The sequence below is a fragment of the Hyperoodon ampullatus genome, assembly GCF_949752795.1.
Source record: "Hyperoodon ampullatus genome assembly, chromosome: 1".
In the NCBI taxonomy this organism is placed as follows: Eukaryota; Metazoa; Chordata; class Mammalia; order Artiodactyla; family Ziphiidae; genus Hyperoodon; species Hyperoodon ampullatus.
The window spans coordinates 158936777-158954585 of record NC_136914.1 but is presented as its reverse complement, the minus strand read 5'-3'; the positions used below and the strand labels follow the sequence as shown (position 1 = coordinate 158954585).

At 36.8% G+C, this 17809-nt stretch overlaps 1 protein-coding gene across 1 annotated transcript in view; it reads right to left on the bottom strand.

The window, feature by feature from the left end:
- The window catches only part of PPA2 (inorganic pyrophosphatase 2), a gene marked incomplete at its 5' end in the record, with an annotated part of 101588 nt that overhangs the window by 24019 nt on the left and 59760 nt on the right, over positions 1 to 17809 (bottom strand). Inside the window, one exon of the mRNA XM_079701696.1 lies at positions 421 to 548. Within this exon, the coding sequence (XP_079557822.1) occupies positions 421 to 548 (128 nt within the window). The remainder of the gene's footprint in view (positions 1 to 420; positions 549 to 17809) is intronic.

Below are 17809 nucleotides of genomic sequence, written 5' to 3'. Positions count from 1 at the left end.
TAAGCAGCTTAATTCAGCCATGGTAGGATGAATACTTAGGAGGCAAGCCCCTTTGTATCTACATTAATGGTAAGTAACTTCCTCTTCTCTGGAGTAAGTAAATGGAAGGCTTTTCTTCATATACAATTTGCAGACTTAGACTGATCATGGAAATCCTTCATTTTCTGAGACGAAGGACTTATTGATAGATAAACAGATGCATATAGGTATTTATCAGCTTTACTGATTTACTTAGAGAGATCTCCTAAAACTTTTTTAAAAATAAAAATGATAAAATAATGTCCTTAAATATGAAAGTCGGTAAAAAGCACTTTTGTTATCACACTATATACAGATGTTCACATATGAAGTCCCCCAAAATGAAAGAAATATTGTACAGGTATCACAGGCACATTTTAAAATAAAGATTATCAACTTCACCTTGTTCTTGAATTCTCCATTAAAAGCAAACTGGTTTTCTGGTTTTCCCTCTGGTACCTTATAAAATCTAAACCAATTAAGCGTAGCTTCTAAGTAACCAGGTTTGTACTTCTTAACATCTTCAATATCTGTAAGTGAAGAAACAAAAATACTTTTTGTTAAAAATCAAAATCCACTCCTATTAGTGGTAGAGCACTGGCCTGAGGGAGTCAGTCTAACCCTGCTGCTCGCTAGCAGCTACTCATCGGCATGTATCCTATCACCTCCGGACTTGCCTTTTTTTCCCCATGTAAAATGTTACTCCTTCATTTTACAAACAACAACAAAGACAACAAAGTTCTTTTCTTCAAGGAGCTCGAAGGTTTAATTAAAAAAAAAACAGGCAGATAGACAACAAATTGTATTAAAGTGAGAAGATTAAGTGAGATATACTTAAGGACTGATGTCATTCTGAGGACAATGGGGGGCTTCGAGTAGGGAGAGTTACAACATCAGGATCCGTGTTTTATATGTACTAAGCCAAAGGATGCTGACAGTAGAATGGAGAGGGCAGCACCCAGAAAAGAACATACTACAGGTGGATGAGAAGGGTTTCATGCACTCCTACACCAAATATTTAGTAAGTTTCTCATTATGTATTCAACACTGTTGTAAGCAGTGAAATAGAACAGGAATCAGAAACAAGTCCCTGCTTACATGCTTACATAGTAGGAAGAGACAGACAACAAATAAAGACACAAATACACAATTTAAGCGGTGAAAAGTCTGATGAAGAAAAATAAATCAGAGTAAGGAAGACAGAGAATGTGGTCAGGGCAATTTTAAACAGAGTGATACCTGGAAGATTCAGAGTTTTTCATTCCAAATTAGTAATGATTTATAGGATTTATTTTTAAGTTCTATTACCACGTAAACACCTTAACCATTACATTTTAAAGACATTCATTTAAATGTAATTGGAAATACTACTGTTAGTAATAGGCCCCTCCCCCAAAAGAGGTCCCCAAGGAATGTATCATTTCCAAAAATATCAATTCAAAAAGTATAAGAAATAACTAGATAAAACTAGAAGTCTTTACTCTCCACTAGACTGTGGCTTAAGGGAAATTTAGCATAGTCCTTTATTCACAGTATATTATGTCAAATGACAAACAGACTTAGCAGCACTTGGAGCATTAGAAAGCTATAACTAAAACCAGGAGATGACACCAGGCATAGGGATAATTTAAAGGTCACTTGGTTTCAGACATGCTCATCCAAGCCTTGTGGGAATCCCCACTCACTAGGCATGACAGGAAAAGGTAAGAACTTTGCAGGCATGGGTTGAACACACAGGAATTATCCTTTTCCTTTTTATCCTTGCCTTGTGCCTCTTAGGTAAAGGTTTAGCAAGAGTGACATATGTCTCCAGAGGCCAGGTGTTTCACATAAGTGAAATAAGTGTGGTAAGGCAGAGACCACAGAAATGGCAGAGACTATGCAAATAAAAGACTGAGTATGTGGCCTAAAGGCACGCAAATCTAAAATTTTAAAACATGTCAAAGTATCTAAAGTAATTCTGGAGCAAACTGCAGAAATGTTACAACTAACTAAGGGAAAAAAGAATCACTTGAAACTGAACACAGGTTAAGTAAGTGATGGAGGACGTTTAAAACAGTGAATTCTAAAGATTAAAATCACATTTTTTTTTTCATTCTTTTTTTTTTTGCAGTACGCGGGCCTCTCACTGTTGTGGTCTCTCCCGTTGCGGAGCACAGGCTCCGCGGCCATGGCTCACGAGCCTAGCTGCTCCGCGGCGTGTGGGATCTTTCCGGACCGGGGCACGAACCCATGTCCCCTGCATCGGCAGGTGGACTCTCAACCACTGCGCCACCAGGGAAGCCCCGCATCTTTTTAATATTATACATTGTATCCTAGGTACAGAGTTCTTTGTTATGCCCCAAATGGAACATTCAATAAAGATTTCAGCTAATTAAATTCTGATGATTTTTCTTCTTTACCTTATAAAAAGAGCTTCTTTCTAAAGTGAGCTTTCTATTGACCATTTTCCTACATCCTATCTCTATTTTTACAAAAAGAAATCTCTGAAATTAACTGAGTTCCTCCAACTCACTGTTTTCTTACTCAGAGGAAAAAAATATCTCTTAGTCCACTGAAGGTGAGCAACCAGAAATGCACTTTAATCAATGTCCAAAATAAATAATTTTCTATTACTTAAATCTGATTTATGACATCATTATACTTGCCCAGTCTACCATTTCCTGTTCCACTGTTCCACTGTTCCTGTTCCGCATAAACTTTTTTTTTTTTTGATAAGTGCTTTTTAACACACTGATTTCAAATAAGAAAGGAAAAACTAAGTTATCCAGTATCTACCTCAGCTTGCAAGGTTTTCCCTTCAGAAGTTATGAAGGGAACCTGTTAAGAAAAGACATCAATAATAAAAAACCTGAACATTTAATAATGCCAATAAGAAGTGTAACTCTCCAAATATAAGCTAAACATTTCCATTCTCAATTAATTAAACCCTGGGGAATAAACAGCTGCATTTTCACGAAAAAATAAAACATTTTAAATATGCAATTTAAATATTTTTAAAACCTCAATAGCAAATGCTTCAAGCCAAAACCTTATATGCAATACCAACAGTCAGTTCAATGAATTACTCTTCCAAAAATATGAAAAATTCCACCTGAAGGCTATAAACTGACTTACACAGTTCATAAAAGATTTTTATATAAATAACCTCATTTCTCCCTCATGAAACTCCCAAGAGTTGTGAGGAGTAAGTAAATTCACATTAAACTTAAGAAAACTACAACTAAGGAAAAGTAAAAGGGACTTCCCTGGTGGCGCAGTGGTTAAGAACCTGCCTGCCAATGCAGGGGACATGTGTCCGAGCCCTGGTCCAGGAAGATCCCACAAGCCACGGAGCAACTAAGCCTGTGAGTCACAACTACTGACCTGCACTCTAGAGCCTGTGAGCCACAACTACTGAGCCCGCGTGCCACAACTGAAGCCCGCGCGCCTAGAGCTCATGCTCCACAACAAGAGAAGCCACTGCAATGAGAAGCCCGCACACCACAACAAAGAGTAGCCCCTGCTCGCCGCAACTTGAGAAAGCCCGTGCGCAGCAACGAAGACCCAATGCAGCCAAAAATTAATTAATTAATTAAAAAGAAAAGAAAATGTAAAAGATTTGTCAAAATGTTGCCAACTCATTCATGGTAGAACTAGTATTATATAAATACAAGTCCTCTAATTCCATTAATTCTGACTTTTCTTCTATATTGCCCATTAATAATTTGCCACAGGTTTATTTATATAAGTTTTTATGTGTAGATGTATTTTTATTTTGGTTTTATTGTGGGAAAATATACATAACATAAAATTTACCATTTTTAAGTGTTTGATTCAAGGGCATTAAGTACCTCCACAATGTTGCAAAACCATCATTATTATCCAACTACAGAATTTTTTCATTAGATATATTTTTTATAATATATGCTATTTTAAGAAAAGCAGCAATTCTCTAGTAGTCATTTATTTCCACTCTTGGAATTAATTTTATATGAAAGTTTCTACTAGAGATAATTATATAATTTATTTTCAAGATGAACTAATCCAACAATAAAAGTTAGAATAATCTAGAAGAGCTCTTTTATATAATCAAGCTAAGCTTATTTCAGTTTCAGTTTTTAACTACAATTAAACTCTCTTAATCGAGATCTACTTGATCAATTCCCCAGACGATTAACAAAGACTCTCCACTTCCGTAAATATTCTGCCTGATTTCCACAGTGGTCTGTCTGCTGAGTCTGGTAGACAGCTCTAGAATGAAGCCCACACTTGGCTCCCACCAGTTAACTTTTTTTTTTTTTTTAATTTTTTTTTTTTAATTATTTTTTTTATTAGTTTCTGCTTTATAACAAAGTGAATCAGTCATACATATACATCTGTTCCCACATCCCCTCCCTCATGCATCTCCCTCCCTCCCACCCTCCCCATCCCACCCCTCCAGGCGGTCACAAAGCACCGAGCTGATCTCCCTGTGCTCTGCGGCTGCTTCCCACTATCTATCTACCTTACGTTTGGTAGTGTATATATGTCCATGCCTCTCTTTCCCTTTGTCACAGCTTACCCTTCCCCTTCCCCATATCCTCAAGTCCATTCTCAAGTAGGTCTGTGTCTTTATTCCCGTTTTACCCCTAGGTTCTTCATGACATTTTTTTTTTTTTTAAATTCCATATATATGTGTTAGCATACGGTATTTGTCTTTCTCTTTCTGACTTACTTCACTCTGTATGACAGACTCTAGGTCTATCCACCTCATTACAAATAGCTCAGTTTCGTTTCTTTTTATGGCTGAGTAATATTCCATTGTATATATGTGCCACATCTTCTTTATCCATTCATCCGATGATGGACACTTAGGTTGTTTCCAGCTCCGGACTATTGTGAATAGAGCTGCAATGAACATTTTGGTACATGTCTCTTTTTGAATTATGGTTTTCTCAGGGTATATGCCTAGTAGTGGGATTGCTGGGTCATATGGTAGTTCTATTTTTAGTTTTTTAAGGAACCTCCATACTGTTCTCCATAGTGGCTGTACCAATTCACATTCCCACCAGCAGTGCAAGAGTGTTCCCTTTTCTCCACACCCTCTCCAGCATTTATTGTTTCTAGATTTTTTGATGATGGCCATTCTGACTGGTGTGAGATGATATCTCATTGTAGTTTTGATTTGCATTTCTCTAATGATTAATGATGTTGAGCATTCTTTCATGTGTTTGTTGGCAGTCTGTATATCTTCTTTGGAGAAATGCCTATTTAAGTCTTCTGCCCATTTTTGGATTGGGTTGTTTGTTTTTTTGCTATTGAGCTGCATGAGCTGTTTATAAATTTTGGAGATTAATCCTTTGTCAGTTGCTTCATTTGCAAATATTTTCTCCCATTCTGAGGGTTGTCTTTTGGTCTTGTTTATGGTTTCCTTTGCTGTGCAAAAGCTTTGAAGTTTCATTAGGTCCCATTTGTTTATCTTTGTTTTTATTTCCATTTCTCTAGGAGGTGGGTCCAAAAGGATCTTGCTGTGATTTATGTCATAGAGTGTTCTACCTATGTTTTCCTCTAAGAGTTTGATAGTTTCTGGCCTTACATTTAGGTCTTTAATCCATTTTGAGCTTATTTTTGTGTATGGTGTTAGGGAATGATCTAATCTCATACTTTTACATGTCCCTGTCCAGTTTTCCCAGCACCACTTATTGAAGAGGCTGTCCTTTCCCCACTGTACATTCCTGCCTCCTTTATCAAAGATAAGTTGGCCATATGTGTGTGGGTTTATCTCTGGGCTTTCTAAACTGATCCACTGATCTATCTTTCTGTTTTTATGCCAGTACCACACTGTCTTAATTACTGTAGCTTTGTAGTATAGTCTGAAGTCAGGCAGCCTGATTCCTCCAGCTCCGTTTTTCGTTCTCAAGATTGCTTTGGCTATTCGGGGTCTTTTGTTTTTCCAAACAAATTTTGAAATTTTTTGTTCTACTTCTGTGAAAAATGCCAGTGGTAGTTTGATAGGGATTGCATTGAATCTGTAGATTGCTTTGGGTAGTAGAGTCATTTTCACAATATTGATTCTTCCAATCCAGGAGCATGGTATATCTCTCCATCTATTTAAATCATCTTTAATTTCTTTCATCAGTGTCTTATAATTTTCTGCATACAGGTCTTTTGTCTCCTTAGGTAGGTTTATTCCTAGATATTTTATTCTTTTTGTTGCAATGGTAAATGGGAGTGTTTTCTTGATTTCATTTTCAGATTTTTCATCATTAGTGTACAGGAATGCCAGAGATTTCTGTACATTAATTTTGTATCCTGCTACTTTACCAAATTCATTGATTAGCTCTAGTAGTTTTTCGGTAGCATCTTTAGGATTCTCTATGTATAGTATCATGTCATCTGCAAACAGTGACAGCTTTACTTCTTCTTTTCCAATTTGGATTCCTTTTATTTCCTTTTCTTCTCTGATTGCTGTGGCTAAAACTTCCAAAACTATGTTGAATAAGAGTGGTGAGAGTGGGCAACCTTGTCTTGTTCCTGATCTTAGTGGAAATGGTTTCAGTTTTTCACCATTGAGGACAATGTTGGCTGTGGGTTTGTCATATATGGCCTTTATTATGTTGAGGAAAGTTCCTTCTATGCCTACTTTCTGCAGGGTTTTTATCATAAATGGGTGTTGAATTTTGTCGAAAGCTTTCTCTGCATCTATTGAGATGATCATATGGTTTTTCTCCTTCAACTTGTTAATATGGTGTATCACATTGATTGATTTGCGTATATTGAAGAATCCTTGCATTCCTGGAATAAACCCCACTTGATCATGGTGTATGATCCTTTTAATGTGCTGTTGGATTCTGTTTGCTAGTATTTTGTTGAGGATTTTTGCATCTATGTTCATCAGTGATATTGGCCTGTAGTTTTCTTTCTTTGTGACATCCTTGCCTGGTTTTGGTATCAAGGTGATGGTGGCCTCGTAGAATGAGTTTGGGAGTGTTCCTTCCTCTGATATTGTTTGGAAGAGTTTGAGAAGGATGGGTGTTAGCTCTTCTCTAAATGTTTGATAGAATTCGCCTGTGAAGCCATCTGGTCCTGGGCTTTTGTTTGATGGAAGATTTTTAATCACAGTTTCAATTTCAGTGCTTGTGATTGGTCTATTCATATTTTCTATTTCTTCCTGAGTCAGTCTTGGTAGGTTGTGCATTTCTAAGAATTTGTCCATTTCTTCCAGGTTGTCCATTTTATTGGCATAGAGTTGCTTATAGTAATCTCTCATGATCTTTTGTATTTCTGCAGTGTCAGTTGTTACTTCTCCTTTTTCATTTCTAATTCTACTGATTTGAGTCTTCTCCCTTCTTTTCTTGATGAGTCTGGCTAATGGTTTGTCAATTTTGTTTATCTTCTCAAAGAACCAGCTTTTAGTTTCGTTGATCTTTGCTATCGTTTCCTTCATTTCTTTTTCATTTATTTCTGATCTGATCTTTATGATTTCTTTCCTTCTGCTAACTTTGGGGGTTTTTTTGTTCTTCTTTCTCTAATTGCTTTAGGTGCAGGGTCAGGTTGTTTACTCGAAATGTTTCCTGTTTCTTAAGGTGGGATTGTATTGCTATAAACTTCCCCCTTAGAACTGCTTTTGCTGCGTCCCATAGGTTTTGGGTCGTCGTGTCTCCATTGTCATTTGTTTCTAAGTATTTCTTAACTACCTCTTTGATTTCTTCAGTGATCACTTCATTATTGAGTAGTGTATTGTTTAGCCTCCATGTGTTTGTATTTTTTACAGATCTTTTCCTGTAATTGATGTCTAGTCTCATAGCATTGTGGTCGGAAAAGATACTTGATACAATTTCAATTTTCTTAAATTGACCAAGGCTTGATTTGTGACCCAAGATATGATCTATCCTGGAGAATGCTCCATGAGCACTTGAGAAAAATGTGTATTCTGTTGTTTTCGGGTGGAATGTCCTATAAATATCAATTAAGTCCATCTTGTTTAATGTATCATTTAAAGCTTGTGTTTCCTTATTTATTTTCATTTTGGATGATCTGTCCATTGGTGAAAGTGGGGTGTTAAAGTCCCCTACTATGATTGTGTTACTGTCGATTTCCCCTTTTATGGCTGTTAGTATTTGCCTTATGTATTGAGGTGCTCCTATGTTGGGTGCATAAATATTTACAATTGTTATATCTTCTTCTTGGATCGATTCCTTTATCGTTATGTAGTGTCCTTCTTTGTCTCTTCTAATAGTCTTTATTTTAAAGTCTATTTTGTCTGATATAAGAATTGCTACTCCAGCTTTCTTTTGATTTCCATTTGCATGGAATATTTTTTTCCATCCCCTTACTTTCAATCTGTATGTGTCTCTAGGTCTGAAGTGGGTCTCTTGTAGACAGCATATATATGGGTCTTGTTTTTGTATCCATTCAGCCACTCTGTGTCTTTTGGTGGGAGCATTTAGTCCATTTACATTTAAGGTAATTTTTGATATGTATGTTCCTATTCCCATTTCCTTAATGGCTTTGGGTTCGTTATTGTAGGTATAGTCCTTCTGTTGTGTTTCTTGCCTAGAGAAGTTCCTTTAGCATTTGTTGTAAAGCTGGTTTGGTGGTGCTGAACTCTCTCAGCTTTTGCTTGTCTGTAAACGTTTTAATTTCTCCATCAAATCTGAATGAGATCCTTGCTGGGTAGAGTAATCTTGGTTGCAGGTTTCTCTCCTTCATCACTTTAATTATGTCCTGCCACTCCCTTCTGGCTTGTACAGTTTCTGCTGAGAGATCAGCTGTTAACCTGATGGGGATTCCCTTGTGTGTTATTTGTTGTTTTTCCCTTGCTGCTTTTAATATGATTTCTTTGTGTTTAATTTTTGACAGTTCGATTAATATGTGTCTTGGCGTATTTCTTCTTGGACTTATTCTGTATGGGACTCTCTGTGCCTCCTGGACTTGATTAACTATTTCCTTTCCCATATTAGGGAAGTTTTCAACTATAATCTCTTCAAATATTTTCTCAGTCCCTTTTTCTCTTCTTCTTCTGGAACCCCTATAATTCGAATGTTGGTGCGTTTAATGTTGTCCCAGAGGTCTCTGAGACTGTCCTCTGTTCTTTTCATTCTTTTTTCTTTATTTTTCTCTGCATCAGTTATTTCCACTATTTTATCTTCCACCTCACTTATCCGTTCTTCTGCCTCAGTTATTCTGCTATTGATCCCATCTAGAGTATTTTTCATTTCATTTATTGTGTTTTTAATTGATGCTTGATTCATCTTTAGTTCTTCTAGGTCCTTGTTAACTGTTTCTTGCATATTGTCTATTCTATTTCCAAGATTTTGGATCTGGGAAATAGAATCTTGGATCAGCTTTACTATCATTATTCTGAATTCTTTTTCAGGTAGACTGCCTATTACCTCTTCATTTGTTAGGTCTGGTACGTTTTTATCTTGCTCCTTCACCTGCTGTGTGTTTTTCTGCTTTCTCATTTTGCTTATGTTACTGTGTTTGGGGTCTCCTTTTTGCAGGCTGCAGATTCGTAGTTCCCGTTGTTTTTGGTGTCTGTCCCCCGTGGCTAAGGTTGTTTCAGTAGGTTGTGTAGGCTTCCTGGTGGGGGGGACTAATGCCTGTGTTCTGGTGGTTGAAGCTCGATCTTGTCTTTCTGGTGGACAGGTCCACGTCTGGTGGTGTGTTTTGGGGTGCCTGTGGCCTTATTATGTTTTTAGGTATCCTCTCTGCTAATGGGTGGGGTTGTGTTCCTGCCTTGCTAGTTGCTTGGCATAGGGTGACCAGCACTGTAGCTTGCTGGTCGTTGACTGAAGCTGGGTGCTGGTGTTGAGATGGAGATCCCTGGGAGATTTTCGCTGCTTGATATTATGTGGAGCTGGGAGGTCTCTTGTGGACCCGTGTCCTGAAGTTGGCTCTCCCACTTCAGAGGCACAGCACTAACTCCTGGCTGCAGCACCAAGAGCCTTTCATCCACCCAGCTCAGAATAACAGTGAGAAAAAGTAGAAAGAAATAATTAGTAGAAGAAAGAAAGAGAGATTGAAAGAAAGGAAGAAGGGAAGTAAGGAAGGAAGGAAGGAAGAAAGAAAGAAAGGAGGGAGGGAGGAAGGATGGAAAGAAAGGAAAGAAAGGAAAGAAAGGAGGGAGGGAGGGAGGAATGAAAGCAAAAGGAAGAGTGAATGGAAGAAGAGAGGGAGGGAGGGAGGAAGGAAAGAAAGAAAGACAGGAGGGAGGGAGGGAGGGAGGAAGGAAAGAAAAAGAAAGTGGAAAGAAGAAGGGTGGGAGGGAGGGAGGGATGGAGGAAAGAAAAAGAAAGAAGGAAAGGAGGAGCGGAGGGAGGGAGGGAGGAAGGGAAGGGAGGAAAAAAAGAAAGAGCAGGTAAAGTACAATAGAATAAAGGATGAAATATAGTAGCGTTATTAAAATTAAAAAGTAATTATTGAAAAAAAACACGGACCGAAAGAACCCTGGGACATATGGTGGAAGCAAAGCTATACAGAGAGAATCTTACACAGAAGATTACACATACACATTCACAAAAAGAGAGCAGGGGGAAAAATCAAAAGTCTTGCTCTCCAAGTCCACCTCCTCGATTTGGGATAATTCGTTGTAAAAAGAGGAAAAGGGCGAAAAGTCTGAAATCTTGCTAAGTCCACCTCCTTAATTTGAGATAATTCGTTGTAAAAAGAGGAAAAAAAAAGGGGGGAAAGTCTTAAATCTTGTCCTCAAGGTCCACTTCCTCAATTTGGGATGATTCGCTGTCCATTCATGCACTCCACAGACGCAGGGCACATCAAATGGACCGTGGAGCTTTAATCCGCTGCCTCGGAGGCTGCACAGAGAGATTTCCCTGTCTCTGCTCTCACAGCTCCCGGGTCTCAGCCTTGGACCTGGCCCCGCCTCTGCGCGTAGGTCGCCGGAGGGCGTCCGTTCTTCGCTCAGACAGGACGGGTTTAAAGGAGCCACTGATTCGGGGGCTCTGGCTCACTCAGGCAGAGGGGAGGGAGGGGAATGCCCTCTCCTCGCGCACCAGGCAACAAAAGGGAAAGAAGTCTCTTGCCTCTCCGGTAGCTCCAGACCCTTTCCCCGGACTCCCTCCGGGCTAGCACTAACCCCTTCAGGGTCTCTTCCTGCCGCCAGCCCCAGACCTCTCCCTGCGCTCCGACTGAAAGCCGATACCCGAGCCTCAGCTCCCAGCCCCGCCCGCCCTGGCGGCCGAGCAGACAAGTCTCTCGGGCTGGTGTGTGCCTGAGGGCACCGATCCTCTGTGCCAAAATCTCTCTGCTTTGCCCTCCATACCCCTGTTGCTGTGCTCTCCTGCGCTACTCCGAAGCTTTCCCCCTCCTCCACCTGCAGTCTCCGCCCTCGAAGGGGCTTGTAGTGTGTAGAAACCTTCCCTCCTTCACGGCTCCCTCCCACTGGTGCAGGTCCCGTCCATATCCTATTGTCTCTGTTTATTCTTTTTTTCTTTTGACCTACCCAGGTATGTGGGGAGTTTCTTGCCTTTTGGGGGGTCTGAGGTCTTCTGTCAGCATTCAGTAGGTGTTCTGTTGGAGTTGTTCCACGTGTAGATGAATTTCTGATGTATCTGTGGGGAGGAAGGTGATCTCCGCGTCTTACTCTTCCACCATCTTCCTCCGGCTCTCCCACCAGTTAACTTTTAGCCTTAGCAAGCAGGCATGTTTATTCCCAAAACATTCATGCCAACTGTATCTGTTGTTATAATTATGAGATTTAATAAAAATTATATAAGGCAGTGACTTTATCAGTATAAAAAAATGAGATTTCGTTTCTATGAAAGTAACTTGAATGTTTTTACAAGAATTCAATAAAAGAGATTGCTAAAAATATCTGCTGTTGGGGCTTCCCTGGTGGCGCAGTGGTTAAGAGTCCACCTGCTGATGCAGGGGACACGGGTTCGTGCCCCGGTCCGGGAAGATCCCACATGCCGCAGAGCGGCTGGGCCCATGAGCCATGGCCGCTGAGCCTGCGCGTCCGGAGCCTGTGCTCCGCAACGGGAGAGGCCACAACAGTGAGAGGCCCGGGAACCGCAAAAAAAAAAAAAAAAATCTGCTGTCAAAGTAGGCCTGGGTAAGTTAAAGATGAGATAAAGATGTAAAAATTTACAATTAAACATGTAGATTGATCTGCAAATGAGGTGGGGAAGAGGATTTTAGATATGAGAGATCAGGGACAGCCTCTGACAAAAAGTATTTTAGTAAATTCTTAGATGAAGTGTGGGAGCAGCTCATTCACATAGGCAGAAGAGGAGTCCTGGGAGGAAGGCTGTGCCAACGAATACTCTGAGGTAGGAGTGTGCATCAAACGTTTGAGGAAGACAATTAAGAAAGCCCTGCGTTTAGATCAGGGTGAAGTAAGAGTATTAGGAGATGAGATTATAGAAGCAGTCGCATGGAGTCTAAGGGCCAGACTAGGGACTTGGCTTTGCGATGAGAAGCCACTACAGGATTCTGGGCAGAGTACGTGTTTCATGAAGAATTCTAGCTGCCGTGTAGGGAAAAGACCGTGGAGAGGAAGAAGTGGAAGCAGGAAATCCAATATGAGGCGAAATGTGATGAGGGCTTTGATAATTGTAGTTGTATGGAGGTGGTGACAAATGGTCAGTTTTGGATATTATTAGAAAGCAGAATTGAGACGAATTACCAGTGAAAGAAAAAATTAAAAACAACAAAACCCAGTAAAGATCAGACTTACGTAAAATTTAAAGTATCAAAGAGCTAAAAAGGACTAGTCTGTAACATTAAGTAGCAATTTAAATTATAATACAACTAAATGCAGTCACCTAAATATATATCACCCTATTTTTTTAGTTTCATAAAAGGTGTCATAACTTCTGACAAATAGTGTACAGCCATGATTTACTTTATAAAACAGCTGTTTCCAAAGTTGAAAGTTTAATTAACAAAGATTATATACAGTCTCAAGGGAATTTTTATATTAAAACTAAAAATACATGATTTATAAATAACCATAGTTCTATATAAAACCATTGGAAATTTTGTAAATTTCTTTATTAAATGCTAGATAAAAAGCAAAACAGAAAATAATGATGCAATATAACAAAATTTAAAGTTTAATTTGGCTTTTCAAAATCCAGAGCTCTCCATTTTAATTTAGTTTGTCTTAACTAATTTTGATTTAGAAATTTATAAAAGCAAAGAAATTAAGCTAAAATATCTTAGTCAAAACCTACCACTTTATCTCTGTAGACGTGAGAGGATCATAACACTTTTCATTTTTTAAAAGCAATCTTTATGACTTATCTTTTTCTTTCATTAGAGATACTGTATACCTTTCAACAAGTAATCAAGTTTCTTTTCAGTATAAACCAATACACTTGTTTCTAAAACGTAACTGAATATCACAAACTGTAATCTATTAAGAAAAAAAAGATTTGATAATTGACTTTCTTTTTAATATTTATTATAAAAAAATACATTCTCTTATACCAGAGGTAGTTTCTAATCACAGGTATTTGTCAAGACTTCCATTTTACCCAGATTTCAGACTTAAACACACTTTAATACTCTCTTTTTGCCAAATAAGCAAACAGTAATGATGTAAATGAGGTAAAAAACTCAGTTGATAAGGCTCATTTTATACATACAGCCCATGAACAATATGAGAGAGAAAGAGAGAGAGAGAGAGAGAGAGAGAGAGAGAGAAATATCTAACCTATGACATATTTTTACTCTGGAGACTTATCAAAGACACAATGAACTTTAAAAGTAATTATTTACCAAAAACAAAAAAAATTAAGAAATTTTAATCATGAGAAAATCGTAACACATTCTATAATAAATACCTTTAAGATATTTATTGATATATTATATAATATTAATAATATATAATATTAATATTCTAATTAATTAATATCAAATATTTTAAATAATTTAAATTACTCTCTTGCCTACCCAGAAAGAACCATGTCCAGTACCCCCAACTTTTGATATAATTAAATATTGGATATTAAAAACAAATAATAAAGGAAAAACACACTCTTACTTATTAATAAATAATTTCTTGGTACAAAAGAAAATCAAAAGAAATCAATCCTGAGAGGATCCCTACAAACAAGGATTTTAAAGTAGTTATTATGAATATGTTCAAGGACATTCAGGAAAATATGGTCACAATGCATGAACATGTGGAAATCTCAGTTGAGGAATAAAAACTATGAAACTATCAAAAAAAAAAAAAACCAAATGAGGGAGTATCTGAAATGAAAAATCATGAATTTAATAGCAGAACTTGGATATGGCAGAAATAAATCAGGTAAGTAGAAGTCAGATCAATAGAAATCATGGAGTCTAAAGAACAGTAAGGAAGAAAGACTGAAAAGACATGAGAGTTTCAGTGACCTGTGAGATAATTAAGAGTGGTCTAAATACAGCATATACAAAAATTAACTCGAAATGAATTAAATACTTGAATATAACATTTGAAATCTTAAACTTCCTAGAGGAAAACATAGGCTGTAACCTCACTGACATCATCCTTAATGATGTTTTTGTGGATTTAACTCCAATGGCAAGGGAAACAAAAGCAAAAATAAATAAATGGGACTACATCAAACTAAAAAGCTTTTTTGTGCAGCAAAGGAAACCATCATCAAAATGAAAAGGTAACCTAATGAATGGGAGAAGATATTTGCTAGTCATATATCTGATAATGGGCTAATATCCAAAATATATCAAGAACTCATAAAACTCAACAACAACAACAAACCCAATTCAAAACTGGACAGAGGATCTGAATAGACATTTTCCCAAAGAAGACATACAGATGGTCAACAGGCACATGAAAACATGTTCAACATCACTAATTATCAGGGAAATGCAAACCAAAGCCACAATGAGATATCACCTCACACCTGTTAGAATGGCTATTCTCAAAAAGACAAGAAATAACAAATGTTGGAGAGAATGTAGAGAAAAGGGAGCCCTTGTGCACTGTTGGTAGGACTGTAATTTGGTGTAGGCACTATGGAAAACAGTATGGAGATTTCTGAAAAAATTAAGAATAGAAAAGCCATATGATCTAGCTAATCCTCTTATAGGTATTTACCCAAAAAATATGAAAACACTAATTTGAAGAGACATATACACCCCTACGTTCACTGCAGCATTATTTACAATAGCTAAGATACAGAAACAACTCAAGTGTCCATCAACAGATGAATGGATAAAGAAGATGTGGTATATAAACATAATGGAATACTACTTGGCCATAAAAATGAATGAAATCCTGCCATTTGCAACAACATGGATGTACCTCAAAGGTATTATTCTAAGTAAATAAGTCAGAGGGAGAAAGACAAATACTGTATAATTTCACTGACATGTGGAATCTAAACAAAACAAAACAAAAACAAACTCATAGATACAGAGATTAGGTTAATGGTTACCAGAGGGGAAGGGGTTGAGGGGTGACTGAAGTGGGTGAAGAGGGTCAATGGTTTGGTGATGGATGGCAACTGGACTTGTCATGGTGATCACTTTGTAGTAAATACAGATGTCAAATTATAATGATGTACACCTGAAATTTATATAATAATAATTTTTAAAGTGGTCTAAAATATGTTACGAGTCTCAGAATGAAGGTAAAAAATATGGGGTGAAAAAAATGTGAAAATATAATGGTAAGTAATTTCCCAAATGTGGCAAAAACATGAACTTACAGATCCGCAAAGTTCAGGATATCCTAAGGAGGATAAATAAATATAAAGGAAAGACCACCGTAACATATCACAGAAAAATTACTGAAATCCAAAAATGAGGAGAAAACCTTTAAAACAGTCTAAGAAGAACAATATATTATATACTAAGTTAACAACACACTGACTGTTGACTTATCAAAAACAATGCAGGCCAAAAGAAAATGGAAAATCTTTACAAAAAAACCCTGTAACTCAAAATTCTATATCCAGTGAAAGTATACTTCCAAAACAAAGGCAAGAAAAGACAAGAAAAGACAGATCAATGAAAATGGAGAGAATTCATTGCCAAAAGAACTGCACTACAAAAAATGCTAAAGTTGAAGGGAAATAACACCAGATGGAAACTACAGATCTTCAGGAAGTAATAAAATATATGGGTAAAAAAATGGCAAAACATGGGTAAATATAATAGAATACATATGTGTGTGTGTTTTTCCTCTTAATTTTTTTAAAAGGCATTTTATTGTTTAAGACAATATGAAACCAAAGCACAAAGGATGTATGGAGGTTCTGGGACCAACTGGATCTTTCATACAACTTACTGGTGGAAATGCAAAATGGTATATAAAGTCACTTTAGTAAAGTTTGACAGTTTCTTACAATGTTAAGCATATAATTACTCACTGACCTATAACCCTATTCTTAGGTATTTCCTCAAGAGAAATGAAAACATAGGTTCACACAAAGACCTATATATTTGAATGTTCATAGCAGCTTTATTTGTATTAGCCCCAAACTCAAAACCCAAATTTCTGTCAACAGGTGGATGGATAAACTGCGGTGTATCTACACAATGGAACACTATTCAGCGACAAAATAGAACAAACTACACTGACCACACACAATATGCATGAATCCCTACAGCATTATGCAAGAGAAAGAAAAATACCAAAAAATGCTTGTCCTTAGCAATGTACAGGTAACTCCAAAGAAACATAACTACAATTGTTAAAAATGCCAAAATTTTAAGTACAAATGTTTTCTCACTTTAAAATAAGTGAAAATACACTATTTTGAAGGTATTTTCAAACTTTGTTCAAAACATTCAGTTTTATCAATATATATATGCATACATTCATTTATTCATCAATTAAAAAAAAATTACCAAGCACCTATAACATGTCAGACACTGAACAAAGCTTTTGTAGTGGAAAAATTAAATACCTAGAAACAAACCGAACATAAAATGTAAGGCCTTCATTAGTAAATCTACATCAATTTTCTAAAAGATAAACAAGAAAACCTGAATAATTGGAGAAATATATAAACATATCATACTCATTATTGCAAAATTTAATATTTTAAAGATAGCAGAAATCCCTGATGATTAATTCCAAAAATTTGCCCAGAAGAATATATGCATTAGAAAAAAACCAAACAACTTGGAAAATGCAGAACAAAAGGAGGATTTGCCTTCTATGTGTTTTATTATGAGGCTGTTGTAATTAAAATAATGTGGCACTAGCACAGAAATAGATCACTGACACCGAAGAGAATCCAGAAGCAGACTATCTGTATAAATAAGAATGCAATATACAATAAAGGAGACATTTCAAAAAACGGGGAAGAGAAAAGATTTTTCTGTTAAGAGGTGATGAAAAAATTATTTATATGGAAAAAATAAATTCCAAATGGATTAAAGATCCAAGTGTAAAAAAATTAAAACATAAAAGAATAAAAAAAAATAAGGAAAAACAACTTTGTGACTATGGGGTAAGAAATCCTTACATAAGAATCAAAATGCTAAAGTCACATAAAAATGATTGATAAAATGCAATACGTCAGAATTTAAAATGTCTGTAAGACAAAAGGCAACACAGCTTCTCTGAAGATAGGGAGAAAATATTTGCAACCTAAATAATAAAGAATTAATATCCAAAATATCTAAGCAACTCCCAAATATCAAAAGAATATGTCAACTCAATAGAAAAATGGAGGGCACCATGCATAGGCAATTCACAGAAGGGAAGATACAACTAGCCAATAAATATATGAAAAAGATGCTCCATCCAAGCATTAAGCAGAAAAATGTAAAATTAAAACAAAATACCATTTTCATCTATTAGATTGGCAAAAAAAAACCTTTTAAAGGCTCAGTAATAGTA